Here is a 25,711-nt window from a genome sequence, read left to right as displayed (position 1 = left end):
GTCTTATGTATTGAAAGCGCTAACTGGACGCCTGTATAACTCTTTATATTATGCGAGGCCATCCTTTTTCAATATTCACAGCAAATCGCAAAGAAAGCAGTGTTGATCATTGTATATGTGGTAAAACTTGCCAGAATGAAACCAGGTTTAAAATAAGGCATTCATTATCATTCTTAAGAGACATCTACAGGCTTGAAACACATTTTTTTACAAATTACAAAAGTTGCATTACAGGGAGCATTCATTAAGTTGATAGTAATTTTATGTAAGTCTTATTTTCTGATATCAAAAAATAGATTTTCTGATATCAGAAAATGTAAATGATTTTTTGATATCAAAAAATGATTTTGTGATATCAAGAATTCGATTTTTTGATATCAAAAAATGATTTTGTGATATCAAGAATTCAATTTTTTGATATCAAAAAATCAACTTTAATTCTTGATATCAAAAAATCTATTTTGTGATATCAGAAAATCATTTTTTGATATCAAGAATTCGAATTTGTGATATCAAAAAATGATTTTCTGATATCACAAAATAGATTTTTTGATATCAAGAATTAATTTTTGATATCAAGAATTATTTTTTGATATCAAAAATTCGAATTATTGATATCAAATATTTATTTTTTGATATCAGAAAATACCTCAAAAATATTAAAACGGCGCCTCATAGAAGCTTACTTTCGTTTTACAGCAAGTCCCGTAACTCCGTATCGTATTGTATAACGTAAATCTTGTGACAATGAAGGAAGATGCTAAGCTGGTCTTCATTTTTGCTTCAATTTGTGTGGCATTATCAGTGAAATATGAACCAAACTGGAAATCAATAGATTCTAGGCCACTGCCCGACTGGTATGACAAGTCCAAAATAGGAATCTTTCTTCACTGGGGCGTTTTTTCTGTACCAGCTTTTGAAAACGCTTGGTTTTGGTATGAATGGAAAACTGCAAAAGACCCCGCCGTGCTGAAGTTTATGAAAGATAATTATCCTCCTGGCTTTACTTACGCAGATTTTGCTCCGCAATTCCACGCCACTTTCTATGATCCTGATAAATGGGCGGATGTCTTTGAGGCGTCAGGAGCCAAGTAAGATCTCTCTCTCTCTCTCTCTCTCTCTCTCTCTCTCTCTCTCTCTCTCTCTCTCAGTACATCTTGTCAACATACATTCTTTTGTTACATTGTTTGTTATTTACATATAATATGTGGTCAGCATTAGCAAAGCATTCACCCTATATAAGAATTTACTGGCCACATATAAACTTTACTAGGAGAACTACAATTTTTACAAACTATATATGTATCAAATATATCTTTCCAACTGCCTTTGTTCAGCTGTTGTTTGGATGTCATTAACATTTAAATAAAATAAAACAAATAATCTTTAAGGTTTTGTTAAGATATATATATGTACTTAAATCTTGCACTGGGCATTAGAACAGACATCATTGCTCTTTAATAATATGAAGTCATAATACTCAAAGATGTCCCTTGTACTGACCATGTATGGGATGTACGTAAGTGGTCTCAAGTGACTACTGTTATTGTTCAAATCAGTAACTTAAGAATTAGGCTCAATGGTCCTGGCCATTTTTATACAATCGTAAACTTCTTGAGAAGAAGAGATCTATACAAAGATATAGGAAAACATTGAAAAAGCTGAGATATTTGGAGTTTTTCTTTATTAAAGGAGGTAAGATATTGGTTTATGCTTATTTACCGTACTATTGACATGTTATTTTATGCGTAGATATGTAGTATTGGTGACCAAGCACCACGAGGGCTTTACTCTCTGGCCCTCTGCTGCCTCCTGGAACTGGAACGCCTATGATGTTGGACCACACAGAGACCTTGTCGGTAGGTTCCATCAGACAATTATTAAACATGTTATAAGCATTTCACACACAAAAATACTTATTAAGTTTGTTAATGGCTTTCTATGAGAATTTGTTGGGTTGGTTAAGTCCACAGAGATACTTATCAGGGGAGGTGAAGTGATGCTTATCAACCGGACACGTGGACAGTCAGTAACAAACATCTACAGGATCTAGAGGGCAATCACATGGCCAGTTTTATCCGTTGGCAGAGCTACATTATAGTACAAAACAAATTTTTACTGTAGAAAACGACTTGATCTTTCAAAGAATGCTTACCCACTAATCTTCAGTATAGCTGGGCTAAAAAAAAGTTTTTAAAAAGGGAGAATCATCACTGTTAGCTGGAGAGACCTAACTTAGGGTACACATACAACAACTTGACGTCTAAAAACTCTTTTAGCTAGCTTCATTACATTGTCGCAAGCCACAGGCTTTGTGTCAATTCTATTTCACAAAACCCACGGCTTGCAGCGATGGCTTCATCAGTTGGCATTTTTTAAAATAATTATCTTTTACAATAGGTCCCCTTGCTGATTCCATAAGAAACAGGACAGACATCCACTTTGGAGTGTACCATTCTCTGTTTGAGTTCTACAACCCGCTGTATCTCCAGGATGTGGCCAACAATTATACCACACAGAACTATGTCAGGGTAAGAGTCAAAAGACCTTTGATCAATTTACTCTATCATGGGTAAGAAAAAGACATCAACTGAAAGGATGTCTCTTCAAAAAATATCATGGGAAGAAGGTATTCATGTCGCAGTGATTTTTGCATCGTAATCACCCATTTTTTAAGTATTTTACCCTCGAATTCCCTAATATCTCGAGTTTTTTCTTAAACAGTCCCATCTAGTTCGGAATAATGTTGATTGACTGTATTTCCATTTTAAGAGCAGTAAATATTAACATATCAACAACAAAAAATTACAGTATACTGTGTATTTATCAACATTCTTCAAAAACCAGTTATTATAGATCATTGTCGAGTTGATTCCCAGAACTCGATGTTTATTGAAGCGCAATTTCTACCGGTAATAACACATACCAGTAGTATTGATTGGATGTCATTGTCCACAAATTTATGTATCCTTAAAACTGATTTTCATTAAATGCACAAAAATTAATTCCCAAAAATGTTTTCAAAAGTACAGTACTCTGTATAGAACTTTGAAATTTATAAGGAAATAATTTTTTGTTTAATTTGAACTTGTTTTCTTTAGAACAAGGCCCTACCAGAGCTGTATGAACTGGTCAACAGATACAAGCCTGATGTCGTGTGGTCTGATGGAGACTGGAATGAAGACAGTACCTACTGGAATGCCACTGAGTTTCTGGCCTGGCTGTATAATGAAAGGTAATTACCGGTATATATACCCTCTAATTATACAGGTAAAAGGTCATGGTAATATGCATATGATTATGCTGGCTAAACTATCACAGGTATTATAATAATACCGTAATAGTTATTGGAATATTTCATATTTAATTTGCCATTTTGGATTGCATTTTGGAGGCATATTTTGATGCTGTTATTTTAAGAATAACTGATGGCTTTCCACCATTTCATTTCAGTCCCGTGAAGGATACAGTGGTTGTGAATGACCGGTGGGGTAAGGATGCCAGATGTCACCATGGAGGATTCTGGAACTGTAATGACAGGTATATGCCAGGTAAGAACATCTACGAAAATCTGTTTACACCTGCATATTAAGTATAGCCAAGAACTTGTTTGTTATCATGGCCAGACATATTTTTGCTGCGGCTAGAAACATAACAATGAAAAGAAAAAAAAACCCAGAACAAAACAAGTTAATTTTAACTTATGGTTTTACAATATATCATGTTCTTATTAAAAAAAAAATGATATTTTTCAAAATACTGTAGATTCTTTATTTTATTTGTGTATTTTTAATGTAGCCATTCTGTTATTTGATATCAAATTTGGAGAAATAGCCGAACTTTTGTTTTAATTTCGTAGAGTTATAATTGTCATAATTGTAAGAAAAATAACAGTGAAATTTTAAAACCACTGAGGCGTGCTTCTCAGGATTTTATTGAAAAAGTGGTTATTTATGCTGCTTGTAAAGTACACATTTTTTAGAGTCAAACAATACGCATGGGTATTAAATACGTGGATGTGTCATTTACCACACAAAAGTTTTGTTTTTTTTACCATATGCGCCGGGGTATTTTACACAGTTTTAAGCTTACAGCGTAACTAAAAATGTCAATTTCCCCCACGCGTAAATAACGACTTTTACAGTATGTGGAAACTAATTCTTTGTGTAAAATACATGTAATGATGCTTCAGTATTCCCCTTTTATTCCTGTAAAAATTTAAATATGCTCTTATACACAGGAAAGATAATAAAACATAAATGGGAGAACTGTATGACAGTAGACAAGAGAGCATGGACCCACAGGAGAAAGATCCAGATTGAAGATGTGATGTCCATCGAAGAATTGTTGGCCAAAATAGCAGAAACTGTGAGGTAGTACATGTATTAAGTGCATGGTCTGCGGATATAGATCACTGGGAAAATTTATGTATTCTCTCTTTGTTAATTAGAGAATTAACATATCAAATTATGAAATTAATGTGTATTACATACTGCATTACGATTACTAGTAGAGAGATAAAAGATGAATTTTTATTTTTATTCTACCGGTAATCATTTAGATTTGTAAAATTTGTATTTGCACATTTTTATTTGCACATTTTTAACACTCTTACTGTAACTTTACTATAAATACATGCACATTAGAATCATTACGGTATACTGCTAATAATAGTATTGTTACCTGTACTTTTGTGTTGCCCTTCATTCCAATATTTAATTCCTTTTAACATAAACTGTTTACATGCCTTCATAAGCGATATAGAATTTGAATTGCTTTACAAAACAAGAAGATTTATTATGTAAAACAAAAGAATAATAAAGATTTATCATTTTTACCACTTTTAAATGCTAATAAATGATTTTTTAAAGTTCTTCCAATATCATGTATTATGACATGCTTTATTCTCTTTTTCTGTCATATATAAACATCACTCTATTTATTTACCTTTTTTTTTTATTTGTTCAAAGTAAAGGAGGTAACATCCTGATCAATGTGGGTCCCACGGCTGACGGAGTTATCATCCCTGTTTTTGAGGAGCGGCTCAAACAAATGGGTCAATGGCTCAAGGTCAATGGAGAAGCCATCTATGAGACGCAGCCCTGGTCCCAACACACAGATAATATAACTTTCCAAGGAGTATGGTATGTATAAAAGATCAATTATGATGCCTTTATTTGAGATTCTGATATAGAACATTAAAATATTTCAAGACTTTATTAGTGTAAAGATAAGCATAAGGGATTAGAGATTTATATGTACCTCCATGAGAAAAAGTGATTTTCATTTTCCACCACTTATATTTATATTTTATGATTTAATGTGTTCAATGATTCTGACATGTACAGTAAAAGTGTAAACCTTTGATGATGCCAATTAGAATATTAATATTTAAACCTTAAAAATATCAGTAAAAAATATCATTATCCGTGTAGTGTAATAATTTCATGGTTTTATGGGCACTGAGGAAATGAATTTTAAAGTTTTACCTACCTATAGCACAAAAAAGTACTGGTAAGTGACATTGTTGTGCTTTCATGACAACTATATTTTTGGTGTTTATATTGTAGGTACACCATCAGGCCACAAGAAAAGGCTGTCTATGCCATCCTAACATTTTGGCCGGAGAACAACCAGATCATCCTAGGGGCACCTGTCACAACCACTAAAACCAGAATCACTATGATAGGGGTCGAAACTCCTCTGAAATGGTCCCTCTACAGGAACAAAATCTTGATCATCGAACTACCAATCTTACCTGTGAATAAGATGCCTTGTCAGTGGGCATGGGTCATCAAAATGGAAAACCTCAAAAATTATTGACATTAATATATAAACCTATTTTTGTAAAACAAGAAAGGTTTCTTTTTTTGGGGGGGGGGGGGGGGGGGGGTTCTAAAAATTCAAGGTTAAAGTATGCTTTGCTACCAAACATATTCCTATAATGTGTTTTTTTTCTGTTTTCAACATGTGCAGTACATTCCAAATTGTGATACTAGGTATGCTATGTGAATCTCACATGTTTTACCCCTCAGGTTTCTATCTGACTGTTTATTTGAGAAAGTCGGTCATGTGATCAAATCCTGTAGAAAATTGGATATATACCAACCAAGTTCATATCCCAGTGAAATTTGTAACGTTGCTGTTTAATACATTTGAGAAAGGCAAATCGTTTAGAATCATTAATATAACAGTGTTTTAATGTTTACAGTAATGCAACGGTCAAGTGATAAGCGCGAGCGGTAAACATCGTGAAGTCATTAAAAAGTTCACACAGAATTTAACATTTTCTCTTTTCTATACATTCATCTAAGGAAGCATATTTGCCAAAAGTAAATATTCTTAATTGTGATATTCTGTGTGAAGTCCCACATGCTTTTCCCATTAATTTCGTACGTGTAAATACTAAATTGTGATATTCTGTGTAAAGTTTCACTTGCTTTTCCCATTTCGTACGTGTAAATACTGAATTGTGATATTCTGTGTAAAGTTTCACTTGCTTTTCCCATTAATTTCGTACGTGTAAATACTAAATTGTGATATTCTGTGTGAAGTCCCACATGCTTTTCCCATTGATTCCCTACATGTACATACAGAATTGTGATATTCTGTGTGAATCTTGCATTCCTGTTCTAAACAAAATTTGTTCATTGAATAGCAATTGTTCTGCAATACGCATAATATTAAGTTATTTACAATTCACTCTTTCATACATTATAAAATCCTCATTGTTTCTATTAATATTTTATCTATAGATCTGATAAAGATTTCATTCTTAGACAGATAATGATATAGGATTGCACCTTTTTTGTTTATTGTGTTCTGAGGATAAGAATTCTTTGCATTTTCATGTACATATAAGTATTTTTAGGATTTTGTTGCTGTGTATACTATTGATTAGAATATGTACAACTATTAAGATAAATAAATATAGTTACCAATCAGACATAGTTGGTACAGTGTATTATTAATCATTATGTTTTAAAATATCTGATTCATTAAAAATTTGCTAATTTTAGATGACTTTATATTGATCAATAATGAATATACATCATATCGTCCAAGTGAACAAACTTGTTTTAAAACTTTCTATATTTGTATTTTGGCATTACAGGTTTTTATGTGATCATTAATCTTAAGCCACAGTCCGGAATCTGCATAGCTGTCTCCTGGTTTGTGATGTCTTTATAATAGTAAATTATGTTTCCTTTTATCCATCATGGTAGAATATCTTATATTATATATCTATTATATATATGCCTTGCCTTTTAATTGAATCAGTGAATAGGAATCATTGAACGTTCATGTCTTGCGTGTGTAGCACCAAATTTAGTGTTCTTATAACCCATTCACCCCCAAAAATTTGATAAATAAAAAAACAATAAAGGAGGGGTGGGGGGTTAAATCCGCAGAAAAACAAAATACAAAAGACATTTTTAAAAAATCAACAATTAAAAAATGATATAATCTGGACCAGATCTTTTTTTGTCCTTGTCCATCAATAACATTTACAGTTTTTGTACATGCATAATAATAATTCTTTATAGATGTACATGTATATATATTTTAATAAGTTATTTTAGTGACGTGTGATTTTATGATTTACAAAGTATTGCATGCAGGCAATAGGTAGGAATAAAAAAGGAAGACTTTTGTAACTTATATATAGATATATATGCTGATTTTTTGTTCCTATTTTTAATCTGCCAATGCTCTGAACAACATCACATTTGGAACTGTTTAGAACCATTTTAACAAGAGCTTGAACTTTGGGTAGTTGTAACAGCAATCTGACATAGGCCTGTCTATTTCATTGCTGGCCATTCAACCATGGCTCTTTGAAATCAACATGATTTGTCTGGCTTTTGTGCTAAGACTACGCAATTGGTGAATATTTCACTTGAAACTGCATCATTTTTAACTTGACAGTGTTTTGACACAAGGAATAGATAGTTACGCCCCACTGAAAGTCCAGGGTCTTGTTAAAATGGTTCTACACATGTATATAATTTTTGTTTTCATGGTAATATAATAATAACTTACCTAAAGATTACTAGGATTCTGTACATTTGTATTTTACATTTGTATTTTGTGATATATTGATAATAAAGTTATCTAGTATTTGATTTATTTCAAGGTATTATTTTTTTAGCTCACCTGATCCAAAGGCTCAAGTGAGCTTTCTGATCACAATTTGTCTGTTGTCTGTCGTCGTCGTTGTTGTAAACTTTTCAGATTTTCATCTTCTTCTCAAGAACCACTGGGCAGATTTCAACCAAACTTGGCACAAAGCACCACTAGGTGAAGGGGATTCAAGTTTGTTCAAATGAAGGGCCACGCCCTTTTTAAAGGGGAGATAATTGAGAATTATTGAAAATTTGTTGGTATTTTTCAAAAATCTTCTCAAAAACTCTTTGGCCTGAAAAGCTCAAACTTGTGTGGAGGCATCCTCAGGTAGTGTAGATTCAAGTTTGTTCAAATCATGGTCCCCGGGGGTAGGGAGGGAACACAAATGGGGGATCAAGTTTTACATAGTAATATATAGAGAAAATCTTTAAAAATCTTCTTCTCAAAAACTATTAGGCCAGAAAAGCTCAAATTTGAGTGGAAGCATCCTCAGATAGTGTAGATTCAAGTTTGTTCAAATCATGGTCCCAGGGGGTAGGGTGGGGCCATAATTGGGGAATCAAGTTTTACATAGGAATATATAGAGAAAATCTTTAAAAATTTTCTTCTCAAAAACTATTAGGCCAGAAAAGCTCAAATTAAGGTCAGACGACACGTTCCTCGAGAATCTTTTGTGTATCTTCTCGTAATAAAGAGTTTCAATAAAAAATATTCCATTTTATAATTACTTTAAAAATGATCAAAATTTACTTGGGTTTGGTTATGTGTCTAGATGGTCGAGTGGTTAGGACCGTGGCCGCACCCTGCCAGAAGTGTATAGGTTCTAGAGGTCGTGAGTTCAAAGCCCCGCCCCGGCGGAGATAAAGTTCTAATATTGTGAATTTTGCTGTGCTGTAGATGTATTTATTTTTATATCAGCAATTCAAGTATATTTTCAAGAAGATTATATAGGAAATTGCATACTCTAGTATTTTGCAGAAATGCCTGGTAAGGTACCCTAATTTTTTGCAAGAAAGCTTGTCGAAGTACAAATGTAGTAGTAAACCATTAACAAATTCCTGGAAAAAGTTATCTAAAATTGAGGAACGTGTCGTCTGACCTTAAAATGGAAGCATCCTCAGGTAGTGTAGATTCAAGTTTGTTCAAATCATAGTCCCCGGGAGTAGGGTGGGGCCACAATTGGGGGATAAATTTGTATACAGGAATATATAGAGAAAATCTTTAAAAAAAAATTCTTTTAAAAACTATTTGGCCAAGAAAGCTCAAATTGGCGTGTGACCATCCTCAGATAATGTAGATTCAAGTTTATTCAAATTATGGTCCCTGGGGGAGGGCGGGGCCACAATGGAAAATAAATTTTTATATATAGAGAAAATCTTTAAAAATCTTTTTCTCAAAACTATTAGGCCAGGAAAGCCCAAATTTGAGTGGAAGCATCCCCAGATCGTATAGAGCTTTGTTTAAATAATAGTCCAGGGGTAGGGTGAGGCCACAATGGGGGATGAATTTTTACATAGGAATATATAGAGAAAATCTTTAAAAATCTTCTTTTTAAAGACTATTTGGCCAGAAAAGCTTAAACTTGTGTAGAGGCATCCTCGGGTAGTGTAAATTCAAGTTTGCAAAATCAGTCCCTAGAGGTAGGGCGGGGCCATGATGGCGGTTTTGATTTTTACATAGGAATATAAATTATAGAGAAAATCTCTAAAAGTATTCTGGGAAAGTTTTCGGTCCAAAACTCAGTACTTAGTGTGAAAGCACAGGTTATGCAGATTTAAGATTGATGAAACTATGATTCCTTAGAGAAAAGTGGGGCCACAAAATGGGGGGGGGGGGGGGTATATAGGAATAGAGAAAAATCTTCTTACAGGTACAACAACAAAAGGGGCTTGGTATTTACCAAAAAAAAGAGGTGGATAAAAATTGGCAGATTTTCATTTTTTTTAGCAAGGTCTACTGTACTTAGTTGTCAAGATATTTTGATACTGTAATGCTAATTTGATCAGAATTAAGGCAATTGTTGCTCAGGTGAGCGATGTGGCCCCTGGGCCTCTTGTTTTTTCTTCTTCTTTTTTGGTAGGGGGTGGGGTAAAACATCTGCAAACGTTAACGTGATCATATATGTATCAGAAGTGTAAAGTAAAGAACACCGAAAACAACCATTTAATTTGTGATTGCAAAACATAGTTTATCTGATAAATATGATATCAATATTATGAAACAATGATTAACAACTCTTAACTATTGTTTACAAATATAAATTATAGTTTACAGAGGTGAATCTATATTTATCATTAAAATCTATGGTGAACGTTTATTAACTTAGATATTAGCATTCGTACATTACAATCAGATATGGTTTTAACATATTGTAACTATAGTTAACAAACAGTTAGCTATAGTTTATGGCTCGTAAACTATAGTTACCAGTCGATAAACCTAGTTATTAACTTAAGTTCGTTCATGTGAATTTGGCGTGCCATAGATGGATGGAGTTAAGAGGGGGCAGATGATACAGAGCTGTTTTGTCTGTTCAAAAATGTATTTAAAAAATACATGCATTGGTGAGTGGTCAAATACATGTAATTCAAAGGAAACGTTGAACAAGAATTTTTATAACAAATATTCTAGGTGGTTGTGACATTACGTTATCTGTTTGTTACCATTTCCTTGCATAATACAACGGCAATTTTAAGGATTTTATACGTTTACTCAGGGGCGCAAAAAATCCACTATTAGATCGAGAAACTACTTATATTAAGTTATTTTTATTAATTGTTTGATGGATTCTGTCAAAATAGGTTTTTAAATTAATCTCAACCCTGGGCAAACGTAATCCTTATTAATGATTACGTTTAGTCGGGTTTGAGATTTTTGGTTGCACGTAAAATATCATTGATTTTAGGACGATTTTTTGAGGAGGCTTGATTGTAATAAGATAAATTTTAGTGTAACAATTGTACGTCATTAAGAGGACCAAAGAAAACTCTTTCTCAGGGCCACAATTCTGTATGCCGGTTTTAGTTCGAGAACAAAAATTATGATCCTTATGTATAGGCAAAATAGGGTGAGGTATGAAAAGTATTCATTAAATAACTAAAACAATTATTCTTGTCTGAAAAAGGGTAACAAAGGTGACGAGGATAACAGAGCTTTGTACCTATATGCATGTTTGTTCTTTGTTACCTGTTTAAAAGAAGACACCATACATAATTTTAAGCACTGTTAAATTAATTTAGAGAGGGTGACTTTATTACTAATCTGGTTTCATTTGTAACCGGTTCACAGATTTGCCGTACTAGGACATTACTGCGTTCTCGCCATACTTGCCTATAACAATCATGGAAGTTGTCAATAAAAAGTTATCATCTACTCGTTTTAAAATAGCTGAAAAAATTGATCAATAACAGATTAATTTGAAATGAATTCTACTAAAAAGGGTATCAGAGTCCGTCGTCCGTCCTTTCTTCTTTCCGTCTGTAAACTTTTCACATTTTTACTTCTTCTCTAGAACCACTGGGTCCAAAACTAGACTTGATACAATTAAGGCATCCTTATGGAAATGGGATTCTTCATTGTTAAAATAAAGATAGGGCACAACCCTCTTATAAAGGGGAGATTATTGCGAAACAGTGAAAATAGGGTGCATGTCTTTAAAGAATCTTCTTCTCAAGAACTACAATGCTATAATTTTTTAAGATTACTATGCAGTTCTTCTTAAATAATGTAGATTTTAAATTGTTGAAATTGTAAACCCGTAACTAATAGTGGCGGCTCCAAAGGTGTTCAAAGTTTTACGTAGAAATATATTGCGAAAATGTTTTTAAAACAAATCTCAAAAATACAGTGCTATAATAACTATGCAAGCATTTTTAGAAAGAGTAGATTTTATTTGTGTAAATTGTGATCCTAGACTTATACAAGTACGGCTGTCCCAAGAGGGATTCAATGTTTAGCTTTGAAATATACTGTGAGTATTGGGAAAATATTCAAAAACTAAAATAAAATGATACAATGAACTGTTGTTCAGGTGAGCGATGTAGCCCATGGACCTCTTGTTTTCAATTCTTGTCAAATAATTTTACACAATATGCAAATGCGCATCTGTTATTTGATTTTAAAAAGATAAAACAATACGCGTTTTTGCGACTCTTTTATCATTTTTTTTTTTGGCTTATCATGTCTATTCATTGTAAACATGTTTGTCTAAATTAAATGAAGTCGTGTACAAGAAATAGTGGGTTTTAGTGGATGTCTTCATTGCATTATACAGAAATACATGTTAGATAAGCAGTTTTTATCATTTTTTTGTCTTCTGGAACAAGTATTAAAAATTGCATGCACTATCCGACAACTGAGCCTCTGTAATATACATGTATGTAGTAGCTATGTATACATATATCGAGATCCAAGCACCTGTGCTTGTTATATTGCTTTAAATACCATGGTGTTTTTACTTTCAAATATAAAGAATGAACTTTATGAAAGTAATTAGTTGTGCGGATGTAATTCACCCTTAAGAATATCTTCGAATCCACGTTCAAGATTTGTTCAGTTCTTTTGAGAATTATGAGTGTTTAGATAATATTCTCAAAATACGCAAGAAAAGCGTCTTTTGCGATATACATTAAAAGACCCCCCCCCCCCCCCCCCCCCCCCCGATGCTAGGTGCCTGAATATCTGCATTTTATCAGGATTTTTATATACGCAATTAATTAGTTAACAGGATTGGTCTGTCACTCTGTGTCTGTCCGTCTGCTCGTCTCTCTCTCTCTCTCTCTCTCTCTCTCTCTCTCTCTCTCTCTCAGTATTTCACTTTTATTCGTAATTTTTGGAAGGTGAAAGATGTCATGTGGTTCATGGGTTTAAAGTACATGTAGTTAAATTAGATAAAATGCTTGAAAACACAAACTGTCCATATCAACCAAATATTATTACCTTTATGAAGAGATTTGCAAGTAAAGGGGTTATCTTGTTTAAGCGATTTTTGTCGATAAAATTATAGTTATATTACCTCACATGCATGCACATGCTTTGAAATTCCACATCGACAACTGATACTTTCAGGTATTATATACATCGTATATGTCACAGCTTCACGGGATTTGATCACTTTTTAACTTGATTTTTATTTCTTAAATCAACTTAATGATTTTAAAAATATATAAAACTGTGTTGTGTTGCTGCATGGTGTTTTATTTTCGCACAAAATACAAAACGTGAATGTTTGTCAGTTCTGCAAAGATGTTATCGTTTTGTTCAATATTATCAACAAGAGCTTGTTTCATACAGGCCTGTGAATATTATATAGGCATCTCCAAAAAAATAATAAATGCTAAATTTTTTTATTTTTTTTTTAATATTATGCTTCATTGCTTAATATTATCCAGAAATAACCCCCCCCCCTCCCCCCAAAAATGAAATAAAATAAGTTGGTCACGGTAGTAAGGGGAGTCGCTACTATTAAGCATGTTGAAACAGAAGAAAAATCTAAAAACTCATTTTATCCACCAATTATTTAAGATAAAGTTTAAAATCAATAAATTAATTAGCCTACAATAGAGAAAATAGGAGCGGATCAAGGATCTGATTTAAATCAGATTGAAAGAGTCAGCTAAATTTAAAAACCGTGTGATAAAATTTTCGTTTCATAAACAAACTCACGTGGGTGTCATGTGATTTGAAATAGCCCGCTGCAAAATCCTCATTGTCCTGTTCAGTAGGGTAGACCATGTAAGCAACGCGTATAGTGAATTGAACTATTGATAGAGGAAACTGGTCAGCCGTAAGCCATTGTGATGATGAAGTTTGTAGTTTTAGTGCTATTGCTCCAGATTTATATTGTAAGCTCTGTCAGGTACCAGCCAAACTGGGATTCTCTGGACACGAGACCACTACCCGAGTGGTACGATAAGTCCAAAATTGGAATTTTCCTACACTGGGGAGTGTTTTCGGTTCCTGCCGTTCAGAGTGCTTGGTTTTGGTATCAATGGAAAACTCAAAAAATCAAAAATGTTGTGAAATTTATGGAAGATAATTACCCTCCAGATTTCACTTATGCAGATTTTGCCTCACAGTTCCATGCTACATTCTACAATCCTGACCAGTGGGCAGATCTCTTCGAGGCATCTGGGGCGAAGTATGTTAATATTTTTAATATCTTAACTTTACAGAAATAATCAAATCTTCTTATAAAACACAAAGAGGTCAGGTGCAGTCTATACTTAAAAATTACGACATTTTGCCAATAAACAACGAAATTAATGCATGTACCAGAGTAAAGTTCTGCTTACAACTTTGATCAGTCTGTTGATACATGTATTTCAACACATGTGAGTTGATGTCTGTAAGCTTTAATGAAATATTACCTGATAAGAAATCATTGTTAAATAAATTAAAAACCTACTTTCATTTTTGATAAACCAGCCAGAAATAGCAAAAAATGAGAGTTTATAAGGTGGTGGACATGTACACGCTTCAAAAGCTGATCTAAGTCAGTTGGAATTTGCATCTAAATAACAATTGCAATAAAATAATGTTAAATGATTACGTACATGTAAAGATATTCTCTTTTGAGAAGTGGACAGGCATAGCCTACATCGAAGTGGATGTAGGCTATGCCTGTTCACTTCTCAAAAGAGAATTATGATTATGTGAAGAGTGAATTATATCTATTGTCAATATTGGGAACATTTTTATGACAGGCTTAATTAGTACACAGCCTCACTCCTACCAGCACTATAGCTAGTGGATTAGAATGACACTTCAATCTCAGTGATAGAGCACTGCATTTTGTTTAACTAAAGCACCCTTGCGAATGTGTTCGGAACGTTTTCTTTATCGATGCTAAGTATGTAATAAATCCAGAGGTGCTCAAACGAAAGTTCACGAGACTTAGATATTCTGAGATTTTTTCAGTTCCTGTAAAATTTCGAGCGGAAGAATGAGTGTTTGTATAATATTCTCAAAATACGTACCATAATTATAAGTACTGGTCATGTTTCATATCATATCCTACTTTGATTTATTTCAAAACATGAAAATCTATTAAGATATATATCTTATTTCATCCGATGATCTAGCAGTTATTAAACTAAATGATGGAGTTAGAGTCAATCTAATTAAAATTAGACGTTCTGAATCCGCTACCGCTTCTCAAGTTTGAGAAGCGGTAGCGGATTCAGAACGTCTAATTTTAATAATTTTAATTAGATTGAGTTAGAGTTAGAGTTAATATTCGTGTTCAACCACGCTACACATGGTTTAAAATATAAACATTGGGTTGCTTAATGAAATCATAGCCCTGTTTGATGCATTTGGTGTGCTTTAAAAAAAAGGAATGCGTGCCTATTTTGAATAAAAACTTAGTATATCGAATAGTACAGTCTGTTTCACTATTGATGCTATTACTAGGTCAGGCGCGAATTGAAAATTAATCCAGGATCTCTACTAAGCATGTTAATTGTTGCACCAGCAGAAAAACCTATATTTAATTTCTATTGTCACATTTATTTCTAAAACTCATATTATCCACCAATTAATTAAGATAAAGTTTAAAATCAACAAACATTAAGATTTCATATTTGACTACAAGTATCTAGATTCTAGGAAATAGACTATAAACACGTGGCACGATTTTTACTGAGAAACTGAAAGGCATATGTGGTCTAAATTTAAATGACAATAACATTCGCAGGGGTGTAAAGGGTCTGAAGGTTGATAACCCTCATATATGGTCATTCCCTTAATCTGTGATTTAATTATTTTCACCTTTGAATGAATTTCAAAAGGGGTTTTAAAATGCTCTTATGATTTAAGCTCTCCTTAATGCCCAATTAAAGGTCTTTTTAATACCCAAAACATTGATACTTGATATCATGCTACTACTAGACTAGGTTTGAATTATATATAATATATATGGGTGTATATTGTTCTTTATTTACATGGCAAGTTCAAGGTCCTTTGATGAGTAAACACATGTATCACAGTATATAAATATATATATATATATGTATAACAGTATGCAACTCAACTCCATGCATCACAAACTAAATATAAGATAATATATGTCAATTTATTTCCCTCAAGAGATGTAGTTGCATTTTGATATTAATTTGTAATTAGTTTATGTGTTATAGTAAAGATAAATGACCAATCAACTGCATATCAATATATAGAAATATATGTGTCTAGTCTGGACCCCAACAGCTTTTCAAAGGAACATAAAATCCTGGGACTCATGGTTATTGAATATGTTGCATTCTCGCTGATTTTGATTGCTACATTCATTGTGCATACTGTAAATGTATTACATTTGGCTGTGCATTCTATTTAGCCTTTTGGTGGGAAACTGCGTTCGCTAAATCAAAAACATCACAAAATGTAAATACATAAGTAGATAAATTAAGGTTCCTTCAGAAATTTTATATATCAAATCCACGCTAACTTTTTGAAAAATCATATTCCGACAAATATCCTACACACCAAATATAGTACATTTACAGTATTTTTGAACCTATAAAAGCCAGCATATATCCCAATTTACTTCAAAACGCTGTTAAAACCATTTTAACAAGACCTTGGACTTTCAGTAGGATGTAACTATATCTTTTTTGTGCATCAAAACAAGGTCAAAATGACTCTGGTTTCAAGTGAAATATACACAGATTGCATAGATTTAGCTCCAATGCCAGACAAATCTTGTTGATTTCAAAGAGCCATGGCTATGTGGCCAGCAATAGACAGGCCTACATCACATTGCTGTTTGACACTACTACCTATAAAGTCCAAGCTCTTGTTAAAATGGTTCTAATTCCATGGATGTTTTAAATTATGTGATATGGTTTTGATTTTTGCAGATACGTAGTATTGGTAACCAAGCACCACGAGGGCTTCACTCTCTGGCCCTCTACCGTCTCATGGAACTGGAACGCCTATGATGTTGGACCACACAGAGACCTTGTCGGTATGTCCAAGATAAGTCTTTTATGATTTAGCTTTGCATTAATCTTCATAGCATAGTAGGCTAGCTAGTATCGTATTACTCTTATATAATAGTGTGGCACCAGAATTTTAGGACCAAAAGTAGACCACACAAAATATTAATTAATATTGTCAGTTGAACAGATTAAGTAATATAGAATTCTGAATTTCATAAACATTGTACATTCAGTTGTTTAATGTCATCAATTTCCTAGAGATGCTTACCCAACCAGAATGTAGAAAAATTAATCTCTGCATTGTTGGTCTCCATTTATCCTGCAAAGTTTCATATATTAAAAAATCATCTTTGAACATTATAAACAGGTGCCCTTGCTGATTCTATAAGAAACAGGACAGACATCCATTTTGGAGTGTACCATTCTCTGTTTGAGTTCTACAACCCAATCTATCTCCAGGATGTGGCCAACAATTACACCACACAGGACTATGTCAGGGTAAGAGTCTATATAGTCAGAAGACCTTTGATCAATTTACTCTCTCATGAGTAGACTCAAGACTATGTTAGGGTAGGTAGTAGAATAATAAATGTATTAATTACTATTATTATAATGAATGTGAAGGAGGAATAAATTAGGAGAATTCTAGGTTGCATGTACAATTTTTTTCTCCGATATACTGTATAAAAGTAATTTTCGCCCTTCTACACTTGCAAACAGTTTCGCCCCGTCTTGAATTCGCCCAGACACAGTTGTGTTTAAAGAAAAATAATTGAAGACATGAAGAATTCACCCAGTCTTAAATTCACTTGCTAACAACGAGGGCTAAAGGGGCAAAAATAAAATGGGGGTGAATATTTCCCTGTATACAGTAATAATTATATAATAATACTGTCACATTAGTTATACTGTGCATATATATTAAATACAGCTTATTGTGAACCCTTTTATCTGATCAAATATGCATAACTTTGTAGAGTTGTATTTACTGTGTTACAGAACAAGGCTCTACCAGAGCTGTATGAGCTGATAAACCGATACAAGCCTGATGTACTGTGGTCAGATGGAAGCTGGAATGAAAACAGTACCTACTGGAATTCTACCGAGTTTCTGGCCTGGCTGTTCAATGACAGGTAATTGCTTGCAAAGTTTCTTAATCTTATTACTGAATAGCTGCTGGCAGGTTGATAGCTCCTTGTCTGAAAAATCTTTAGATGGACGACCTGGGAGTTACAATGCCTCCTATAGTAAAAAAAACTGCAATTTTAAATTGCCATTTAATTCCTTGGGCAATTTACTTTATTTTTATTTTCTCTTTACTTGCCTCTGATGAAAAAGAATTGCACATTGTTAAAATAAAAAGAAAAATACACCGCATCTTTTTTTCATGAAATGAAAAGAAAAAATCAATACATATGTACCACCCAACCGCATCTGTTTTTGAAAATGTTGGCCTGAGAACCAAGAGATTAATTTTTGATGACCTAAATCATGTTTGATGTGTTCACTGTGACTTAATTGGACAGGTTGTAAAGCACCTGTTCAATGGTTAATGTGATTGTCTTGTAGCCCGGTGAAGGACACAGTGGTCACTAATGACCGTTGGGGGAAGGACGCTATCTGTAAACATGGAAGCTTCTGGAACTGTCAGGACAAGTTTAAACCAGGTAACGAGATAAAGATGCAACTTTTTTACTGTAGATTCCTAATAATTACTATTAAGTCTAGGTATTAATACTTGCTTATTAATAAGGAATCTACTGAATTTATGTAATTATTTTCCTGACCTTGACCTCCCTATGACCTTGACTTCATTCTTATAATCAAACCTTTGACTTATAAAAATAGAGTCATAGATAAACTAATCACTGTACCATGTTTTTGTTAATACAGACTTGCACACAACATGGAATTTGCATTTTTTGTAAAACATTTAATTAAATCATTTGGATCACTAATAATTCTACATCCTTATAGCGAGCGCAGCTCGCCGGCACGCAACGCTGGCGAGCGAAGCGAGCTCTAAGAACCAGTGTGCGCTGGAAAAAGAACGAGCTAAACCTACAGTTCATCAAACAAATTCTTTTGTCTACGTCCCATAATGCTCTCTAATGTTTTCACCCGTGGTGCTATGCCAAAAATGGCCGACTTTTGACTCGTAATTTACAGTGACTTAAAGTTTGAAGACACGTTTTGTGTACCGCATTTGCTATGGCGAGACTCAAAAGATTTGTTACATGCTTCCATACCTCCGTATTGAGTCGAGAAACGTAAACAAAGACGAACAAAGTCATAGATGACGTCACAGTGCACTCGCGCTATATTTCCCGCGATAAATTTAGAGGTGGATCAAACATCTGTAATGCTTGTACTAGCCATTCCAGAATAGACTGCGATACCTGCCTCATTGACGGATGATTTGTTTTTAATTTTTTTTAATATAGAGATTTTATGTATATATATATATATTAGAAAGAGCCATACTTTATTGTCATAACGATCCATTTTTAAGCTAATTGTGCATGCATGAGTAGGGAGGAAATAAACAATAGGACATTTTGAAAGAAATAAAAAGGAATAAAATGAAAAAATAAACAGTTAAAAAAATTATGTAGATATTGCATATAGTCTGACCATTAAATTTTAAAGTGGGAAATTACACACCTACAAACAGGTACCGGGCTCTCTCTCTCTCTCTCTCTCTCTCTCTCTCTCTCTCTCTCTCTCTGGGAAGGGGGTTGCGCTGTATGTATCATAACCATTAAAATTAGTACACTTGGCATACTTATTGTAGAGCAATACTCTCTCAAAAATTCTTTGACGTTCGTTGATACCTAAATAAAACTAAGTTGACAATGATGCAAGGTATGTGTAATTCTTGCTGCGCTCGCCAGAACGGTAGCACCGTAAAACATATTAGATACACATTGAATTCATGAATATAGGTGCACATCAGGAAAAGAGTAAAAGATACAATTTTAATGGATAATATCCTTAAATGCAGGCAAAATTATTAAGCACAAGTGGGAGAGCTGTATGACGATAGACAAGAGGGCTTGGACTCATCGGCGCCAGATACAGATTGAGGACGTTCTTACAATAGAGGAACTGCTGGCGGAGATTGCAGAAACTGTCAGGTAAGTGACCTCATAAATGTAGATAGATAGATTAACTTTTATTTGGTTCAATTCTTTAGAATAAAAGGGATTTTTTTATGAAAATGTTAATCAGAGGTAAATTGCCTGTCACAGCGACAAAGTAAACGTACCGATTCTCAGAATACTGAAGTTCGTTTGTATAGAAGACATTCTCTTTAAGTGTTTGAAAGATTTTCATGATGTGATTCTTTTAACTGTACTATAGTTATGGAGGTAACATCTTGATCAATGTGGGACCTACAGCTGACGGAGTTATCATCCCTGTTTTTGAGGAAAGACTTCGACAAATGGGACAGTGGCTCAAGGTCAATGGAGAGGCTATCTATGAAACAAGGCCCTGGTTCGAAGCAAAAGATAATATAACGTTTCCTGGAGTTTGGTGAGTCAGTATTTTAGGTCACTTGATTTCCTTAGGTGACATATTGCAATTGGTCTTTGTCCGTCGTTGTGCATCATCCTTCGAGCATTAATAATTTTATATTTTAAGCTTCTTCTTATAAGGCTTATTCTTGCCATTTTTGGGTGTGAAGCATCTCTATGGTAAGAGGAATCTAAATTATGAAGCTCATAGCTACCCCACCACCCCTGGGGCCTCATAAGCAGGGCCAAATATGCAAAAAAGGCCAAATTTTCAAAAATCTTCTTCTGTACTCCCACAAATATTGAACAAAATCTATAATTAAATGCATGGTTATGATATCCATGAAGGTCTCAACCAAAATTATGAAATTCATGGCCCCAAGGTTGGGCATTCAGACCCAAGGGTGGGGCTGATATGGCCATATAGTAAAATGTATTAAAGCTTAGATAATCTTCTATACACTCATATATATTGGAGAAAAACTAAATGCATGGTAATAAAGTCTATTGAGCCCTCTTTCAAAATTTTAAAATTCATAACCCCTGGACCAGGGGCTCAGGCCCTAGGGTTGGGCCAATATGGCCATATAGTGAAAATGTATGAAATCTTAAAAAATCTTCTTCTGTACTACCAGATATATTTGTGAAAAACCAAATGCAAGGTTATGAAGTCCACGAAGTCCTCTACCTAACTTATGAAATAAAAATAGAAATAAAAAATAAAAATAGAAGTAAAGGCTTTTTAGGGGGAAGGAGGTGAGAAATATGGCCATTTATTGAACATGTATTTTTAGCTCACTTAGAGATTAAGTCGGGGGGAGGGGGGGGGGGGGGGGGCTTTATGCTTTACCCCTGATATCAGCATCCAGACTTGGTTATAGTTTTTGAAGCAGGCTCTGTATCTAAGTTATTACTTGTCCTATCTACACCAAACTTGCATGAATGGTGCATCTGGACCCTACTTATAAACTTGAAAGAATTGGTTGCAGAATCTTGGTTTTGAATTTCAGATGCTGGGGGAGGTTAAAGTTTTAGGAGCAGGTGCCCTTTGATGACTATTTATATATAAATTTATTAATGGTCCTAACTTCACCACACTTGCATGAATGGTGGTGTCTTTTGATACTGATGCTCTTGACAGGCTTTCTTAAATGCTGAATCTGAGCCATAAATTTCAGATGCTGAATGAGGTTAATGTTTTTGAGCAGGTTAAAATTTTTGAAGCAGGTGCCCTTTGATGACTATATCTTAGTTATTACTGGTCCCATCTTCATCACACTTACGATACTGATGTACTTGACAGGCTTGAGTAATGAAACAGAGTCATAGGTTTTGAATGCTGGATGAGGTTAAAGTTTTTAGAGCAAGTGCCCTTTGAGAAACAAATCTTAGTTATTATTACCGTATATCAGGTTTTTTCCGCGTCATGTTTTTTCTGCGAATCAGAGCCTAAAACGGTATATAAAATTTACGCGAATCAAATTTTCACTATTTCAAAGTCACATTGAAAATATAATTTACGATTGTTTAATTTCTGTGAGGTTAGAGGGGTAAATTATCTAAATAGTCGCTCTTTCGGACAATGAAACCAAATACACCATTTCCTTAGTGTGAATAATTACCGATAATTATTTTCAGAGACGCAAACAGTCATAGATAAAAAGATCATGTACCGTTACATATTCCAGTAGCTCAGGCATAATAAGACATCGGTTTACGCAAGGAAAGTGACTGTTTTAATTAGCTTGTCAATAGATTATTAAATAAACAACGAGGCTTACAAATCTAATATCTGGCACTTGTTCTCCGATCCCGCAATTTGTACCTCTAACTAAACTAACTAAACATAGTTCACCGTACTTTTACCTACCTGTTTACATTAGCAGGAAAGAGAACTCTATTACAAAAACAAAACTTTGTATCAAATTTACGCTGATTTATTTTCCACGATTCAGAAATCGTCGCGAACAAAGCGGAAATTGGATACACGCGGAAAAAACCTGATATACGGTATTTCAATCTTAACCAAATTTAAAAGCATAATGCATCTTGTGAAATTGATGCACTCCCCAGCCTTGGATGCTGAATTGAGTCCTAGGTTTTGGAGGCTGGAGGAAGTTTAGGTTTTTGGAGCTGGTCACATGTTTATGTAATAAATAGTACTTATTCACACATGCATGGTTGATTGAAGTATGTAAATGAATCATAGAGGTAGCTAATTCAGATGGGGAGAGTGATCTTGATTATCTTCTAGATGCTTAGACAGGTTTAAGATTTTAGAACAACTCAAATTGTGTAAGGGTTTTTGGAGCTGGTTACAAAATGAGGTAAATTCGGGTTCTGTTCATATCCTATTATCTAGTCAGAATTAACAATGCAATAATGGCAAGGAGATTGATTATTTCAGGTACACCACAAAGAAGCAAGGAAATAGTACAGCAGTGTACGGTATTGTCACATTCTGGCCCCAAGACAACAAGATTCTCCTTGGTGTCCCAGTTACCACGGCAACTACCAGGGTCACAATGCTTGGTGTTAAGGAGCCATTGAAATGGTCTGTGTTCAAGAATGTGGCCATGCAAATTGAGTTCCCTGTTCTTTCATATAACCAGATGCCATGCAAGTGGGCATGGGTTATCAAAATGGAGAATCTTAAAAATCAATAAGAATGGATGTATATTTTAAGTGTGGGCTTTTTCAAAAATTTGGCAAACAACTTTGTCTCTTTCTCAGTTTATATGCATTTTTTTAACTGGATGCTGTGAATGTGATTGTTATACTTTTGTGTGTAAATCCTTGTTTTTGTATTCAGAGATCCATGTATATTTTTTATACTCCTACATTAAGGTTTTTCTGTAGAACATACTATAGTTCTTGAGTCATTATTGTATTCCTAGGATCTTACATCTGGGTTTTGTTTAAATCATTTCCTTACAAGCACATTATATAGATTATATAGATTTTTTTCTATGCACATTGTTTATTTTTTGATTGTTAATGAGATTACTACATTTATTTAACATTCAGGGTCGTGATGATATGTTTTATGATATAAACAAAGAAAATATTTCTATAGATTATATAGATTTTTGCCCATTGTTTATTTTTTGTTTGTGAATGAGATTACTAAATGACATTGTTTATAACATACAGGGTCATGATGATGTGTTTGATGTCTTCAACAAAGAAAATCTTTCTAGTACGCCTGTACGAACCAGTGCCCCTAGAGCACAACAGCACTGAGATTACTGTAGAATCTTTATTTTGCGAGAGTACATTATTCCGCAATCCCATCGTATTGTATCAAATTGCGGGAACATAAAATTGCAAATGCAGAACTTTTATCCTAATTTCTTGAAGTTTTCAACTCTCATAAAAAAATAGGGAGATTTTAAATTCCAAAAGGGGTACTTCCGTGATTTCATGCGGATATTAATTTCTCACGTTTAATTAGGAATCTTCAGTATTAATAAGGTAGCTTGGTGGTCAACAAATTACCTCTCATTTTAATGATATTATTTAACCATACACTGTAGATTTTAATTAAGTAAAGACAAAAATCAAATATTTTTTTATTAAAAATGTGAAAGTTTTTCTACTTTATTTTTATACAGATTGATTGAGCTTTTCATCTAATGGAGATAAATTCCAGTATGGTCTTTTAATAATGGCCACGACCATCCAATCCTGTTAAAGTATACTGTCACAATAAATGATAATAATCATCACAAAATGTAATATCACTGATACACTCTACTTAACACTGATTTAACAATATCATTTATTTTTGGACGCATTTGATAACCTTTATCTATTTAAACACTTTACAAGAGAAAATGGAGTTTCTTTGATTTGCATCAGTCAGGTCTGAAATGAATGATAGTGTATAGTGAATGACTACCAGAGGATGTATAGACTCAAAGGTAAATCAATATGTAATATAATGTACATGTATTTCTTAAGACATATACCTGTACATGGGTGAGTTTGGACCTGGAATCACTTTAGTGTGTGAAAGTTTATGTATATATATTCAGTACGATATATCTTTCTATAATTTCTTGCTAGCTTTTAGGTGCCTAAATTGCAGGCAAAGGTCCTAGGCCTGCGCGTGGCTGAAACTGAAGTGTATAAGTCCATTTTCTAGGAAATCCTGAAAAGATGAGACCGAGGTATACAATATTCTCCCCAAACAAACATAATAGATTTAGCTGGAAACCATGGCCTCTTCCATTTGGTTTGTGATGTCTTCTAGTGTCTGAGGTTGGCGTCAGTTTCCATCCTTTTGGTTAATCTACAAACATCCACAATTAGCTCTGAGGCTGGCAATGCTGATTTCAATTCTTCCACCGTGCTTTTGACTGCAGTAATTTAAATTAAAGACGATGTATGTTGCAAAGAAAGTTGGGAGGAGGAGAACACCTGCCCCCCTCGATACTACTTGCCTGGAGAAGTGAGAAATTATTTTATGGATAAATAGGGAACATGTTTAAAAATCTTCTTCTCAACAACTAAAGTGGTACAATTATTTAGATTAGTATGTGAGCATCCTTAGATAGTGTAGATTCTGAATTGTTTAAATTGTGACCACGGGACTAATACTGAGGCCCTAAGATGGGTTCAAAGTTTAACATAAAAATATATTGGGAAAAATTTAAAAACTGAAATAGAATGATACGAGGAACTTTTATGCAGGTGAGCGATGTGACCCATGGGCCTCTTGTAAACAGCTCACTACGGAATTACTGGAGTATTAACTCAAATTGAGTCCGCACCATCAAGGAAAGAAGAAGATGTACATGGCGTAAAAACAGGCCCGTAGTATTTGGGGGGGGGGGGGGTGCCTGCCTTTTATTCGCAGGACACCCCTCCCCCACCACCACTCTTTTTTAGGGTCTTCCGTTTCCAACGGAAGACCCTTTTGTTTTTCTTCGGTTTCTTTTTATTAAGGTCTTCCGTTTCCAACGGAAGACCTTATTGTTTTTCTTCGGTTTTTTTTTCTCATTCTTCTCCTTTTTTTTTCTTACCGATTTTGTGTCAGCGATTACTCGAAAACTGTTTGATCGATTTTAATAAAATTTGCAGATCTTATTGACATTAGTTTAAACTTGATCGGAAATTTTTTTG

At 33.9% G+C, this 25,711-nt stretch overlaps 2 protein-coding genes across 2 annotated transcripts; both read left to right on the top strand.

The window, feature by feature from the left end:
- Positions 1 to 698: 698 nt before the first annotated feature.
- On the top strand, positions 699 to 8,126 carry LOC128167601 (alpha-L-fucosidase-like). Its single transcript, XM_052833398.1, has 8 exons — positions 699 to 1,091; positions 1,753 to 1,859; positions 2,401 to 2,531; positions 3,102 to 3,235; positions 3,454 to 3,551; positions 4,241 to 4,373; positions 4,971 to 5,144; positions 5,571 to 8,126. Exons 1-8 carry the CDS (start codon positions 748 to 750, stop codon positions 5,821 to 5,823), a joined length of 1,374 nt encoding a protein of 457 aa, XP_052689358.1. The 5' UTR covers positions 699 to 747; the 3' UTR covers positions 5,824 to 8,126.
- A 5,670-nt stretch (positions 8,127 to 13,796) lies between these two features.
- LOC128167600 (alpha-L-fucosidase-like) lies at positions 13,797 to 24,317 on the top strand. Its single transcript, XM_052833397.1, has 8 exons — positions 13,797 to 14,266; positions 16,986 to 17,092; positions 17,434 to 17,564; positions 18,066 to 18,199; positions 18,636 to 18,733; positions 20,071 to 20,203; positions 20,430 to 20,603; positions 22,992 to 24,317. The coding sequence occupies exons 1-8, from the start codon at positions 13,926 to 13,928 to the stop codon at positions 23,248 to 23,250; spliced, it is 1,377 nt and encodes a 458-aa protein (XP_052689357.1). The 5' UTR covers positions 13,797 to 13,925; the 3' UTR covers positions 23,251 to 24,317.
- Positions 24,318 to 25,711: the final 1,394 nt, after the last annotated feature.

The sequence above is a fragment of the Crassostrea angulata genome, chromosome 10 (genome assembly GCF_025612915.1).
Source record: "Crassostrea angulata isolate pt1a10 chromosome 10, ASM2561291v2, whole genome shotgun sequence".
In the NCBI taxonomy this organism is placed as follows: domain Eukaryota; kingdom Metazoa; phylum Mollusca; class Bivalvia; order Ostreida; family Ostreidae; genus Magallana; species Magallana angulata.
This window is presented reverse-complemented; position numbering and strand designations above follow the sequence as displayed.

Coding starts and splice junctions, on each gene's coding strand:
- LOC128167601 (XM_052833398.1), top strand. CDS start 748: ATGAAGGAAGATGCTAAGCTGGTCTTCATTTTTGCTTCAATTTGTGTG. Junction 3,236..3,453: donor GCCTGGCTGTATAATGAAAG/GTAATTACCGGT, acceptor ATTTCATTTCAG/TCCCGTGAAGGATACAGTGG. Junction 3,552..4,240: donor TAATGACAGGTATATGCCAG/GTAAGAACATCT, acceptor TCTTATACACAG/GAAAGATAATAAAACATAAA.
- LOC128167600 (XM_052833397.1), top strand. CDS start 13,926: ATGATGAAGTTTGTAGTTTTAGTGCTATTGCTCCAGATTTATATTGTA. Junction 14,267..16,985: donor TTCGAGGCATCTGGGGCGAA/GTATGTTAATAT, acceptor TGATTTTTGCAG/ATACGTAGTATTGGTAACCA. Junction 17,093..17,433: donor ACCACACAGAGACCTTGTCG/GTATGTCCAAGA, acceptor CATTATAAACAG/GTGCCCTTGCTGATTCTATA.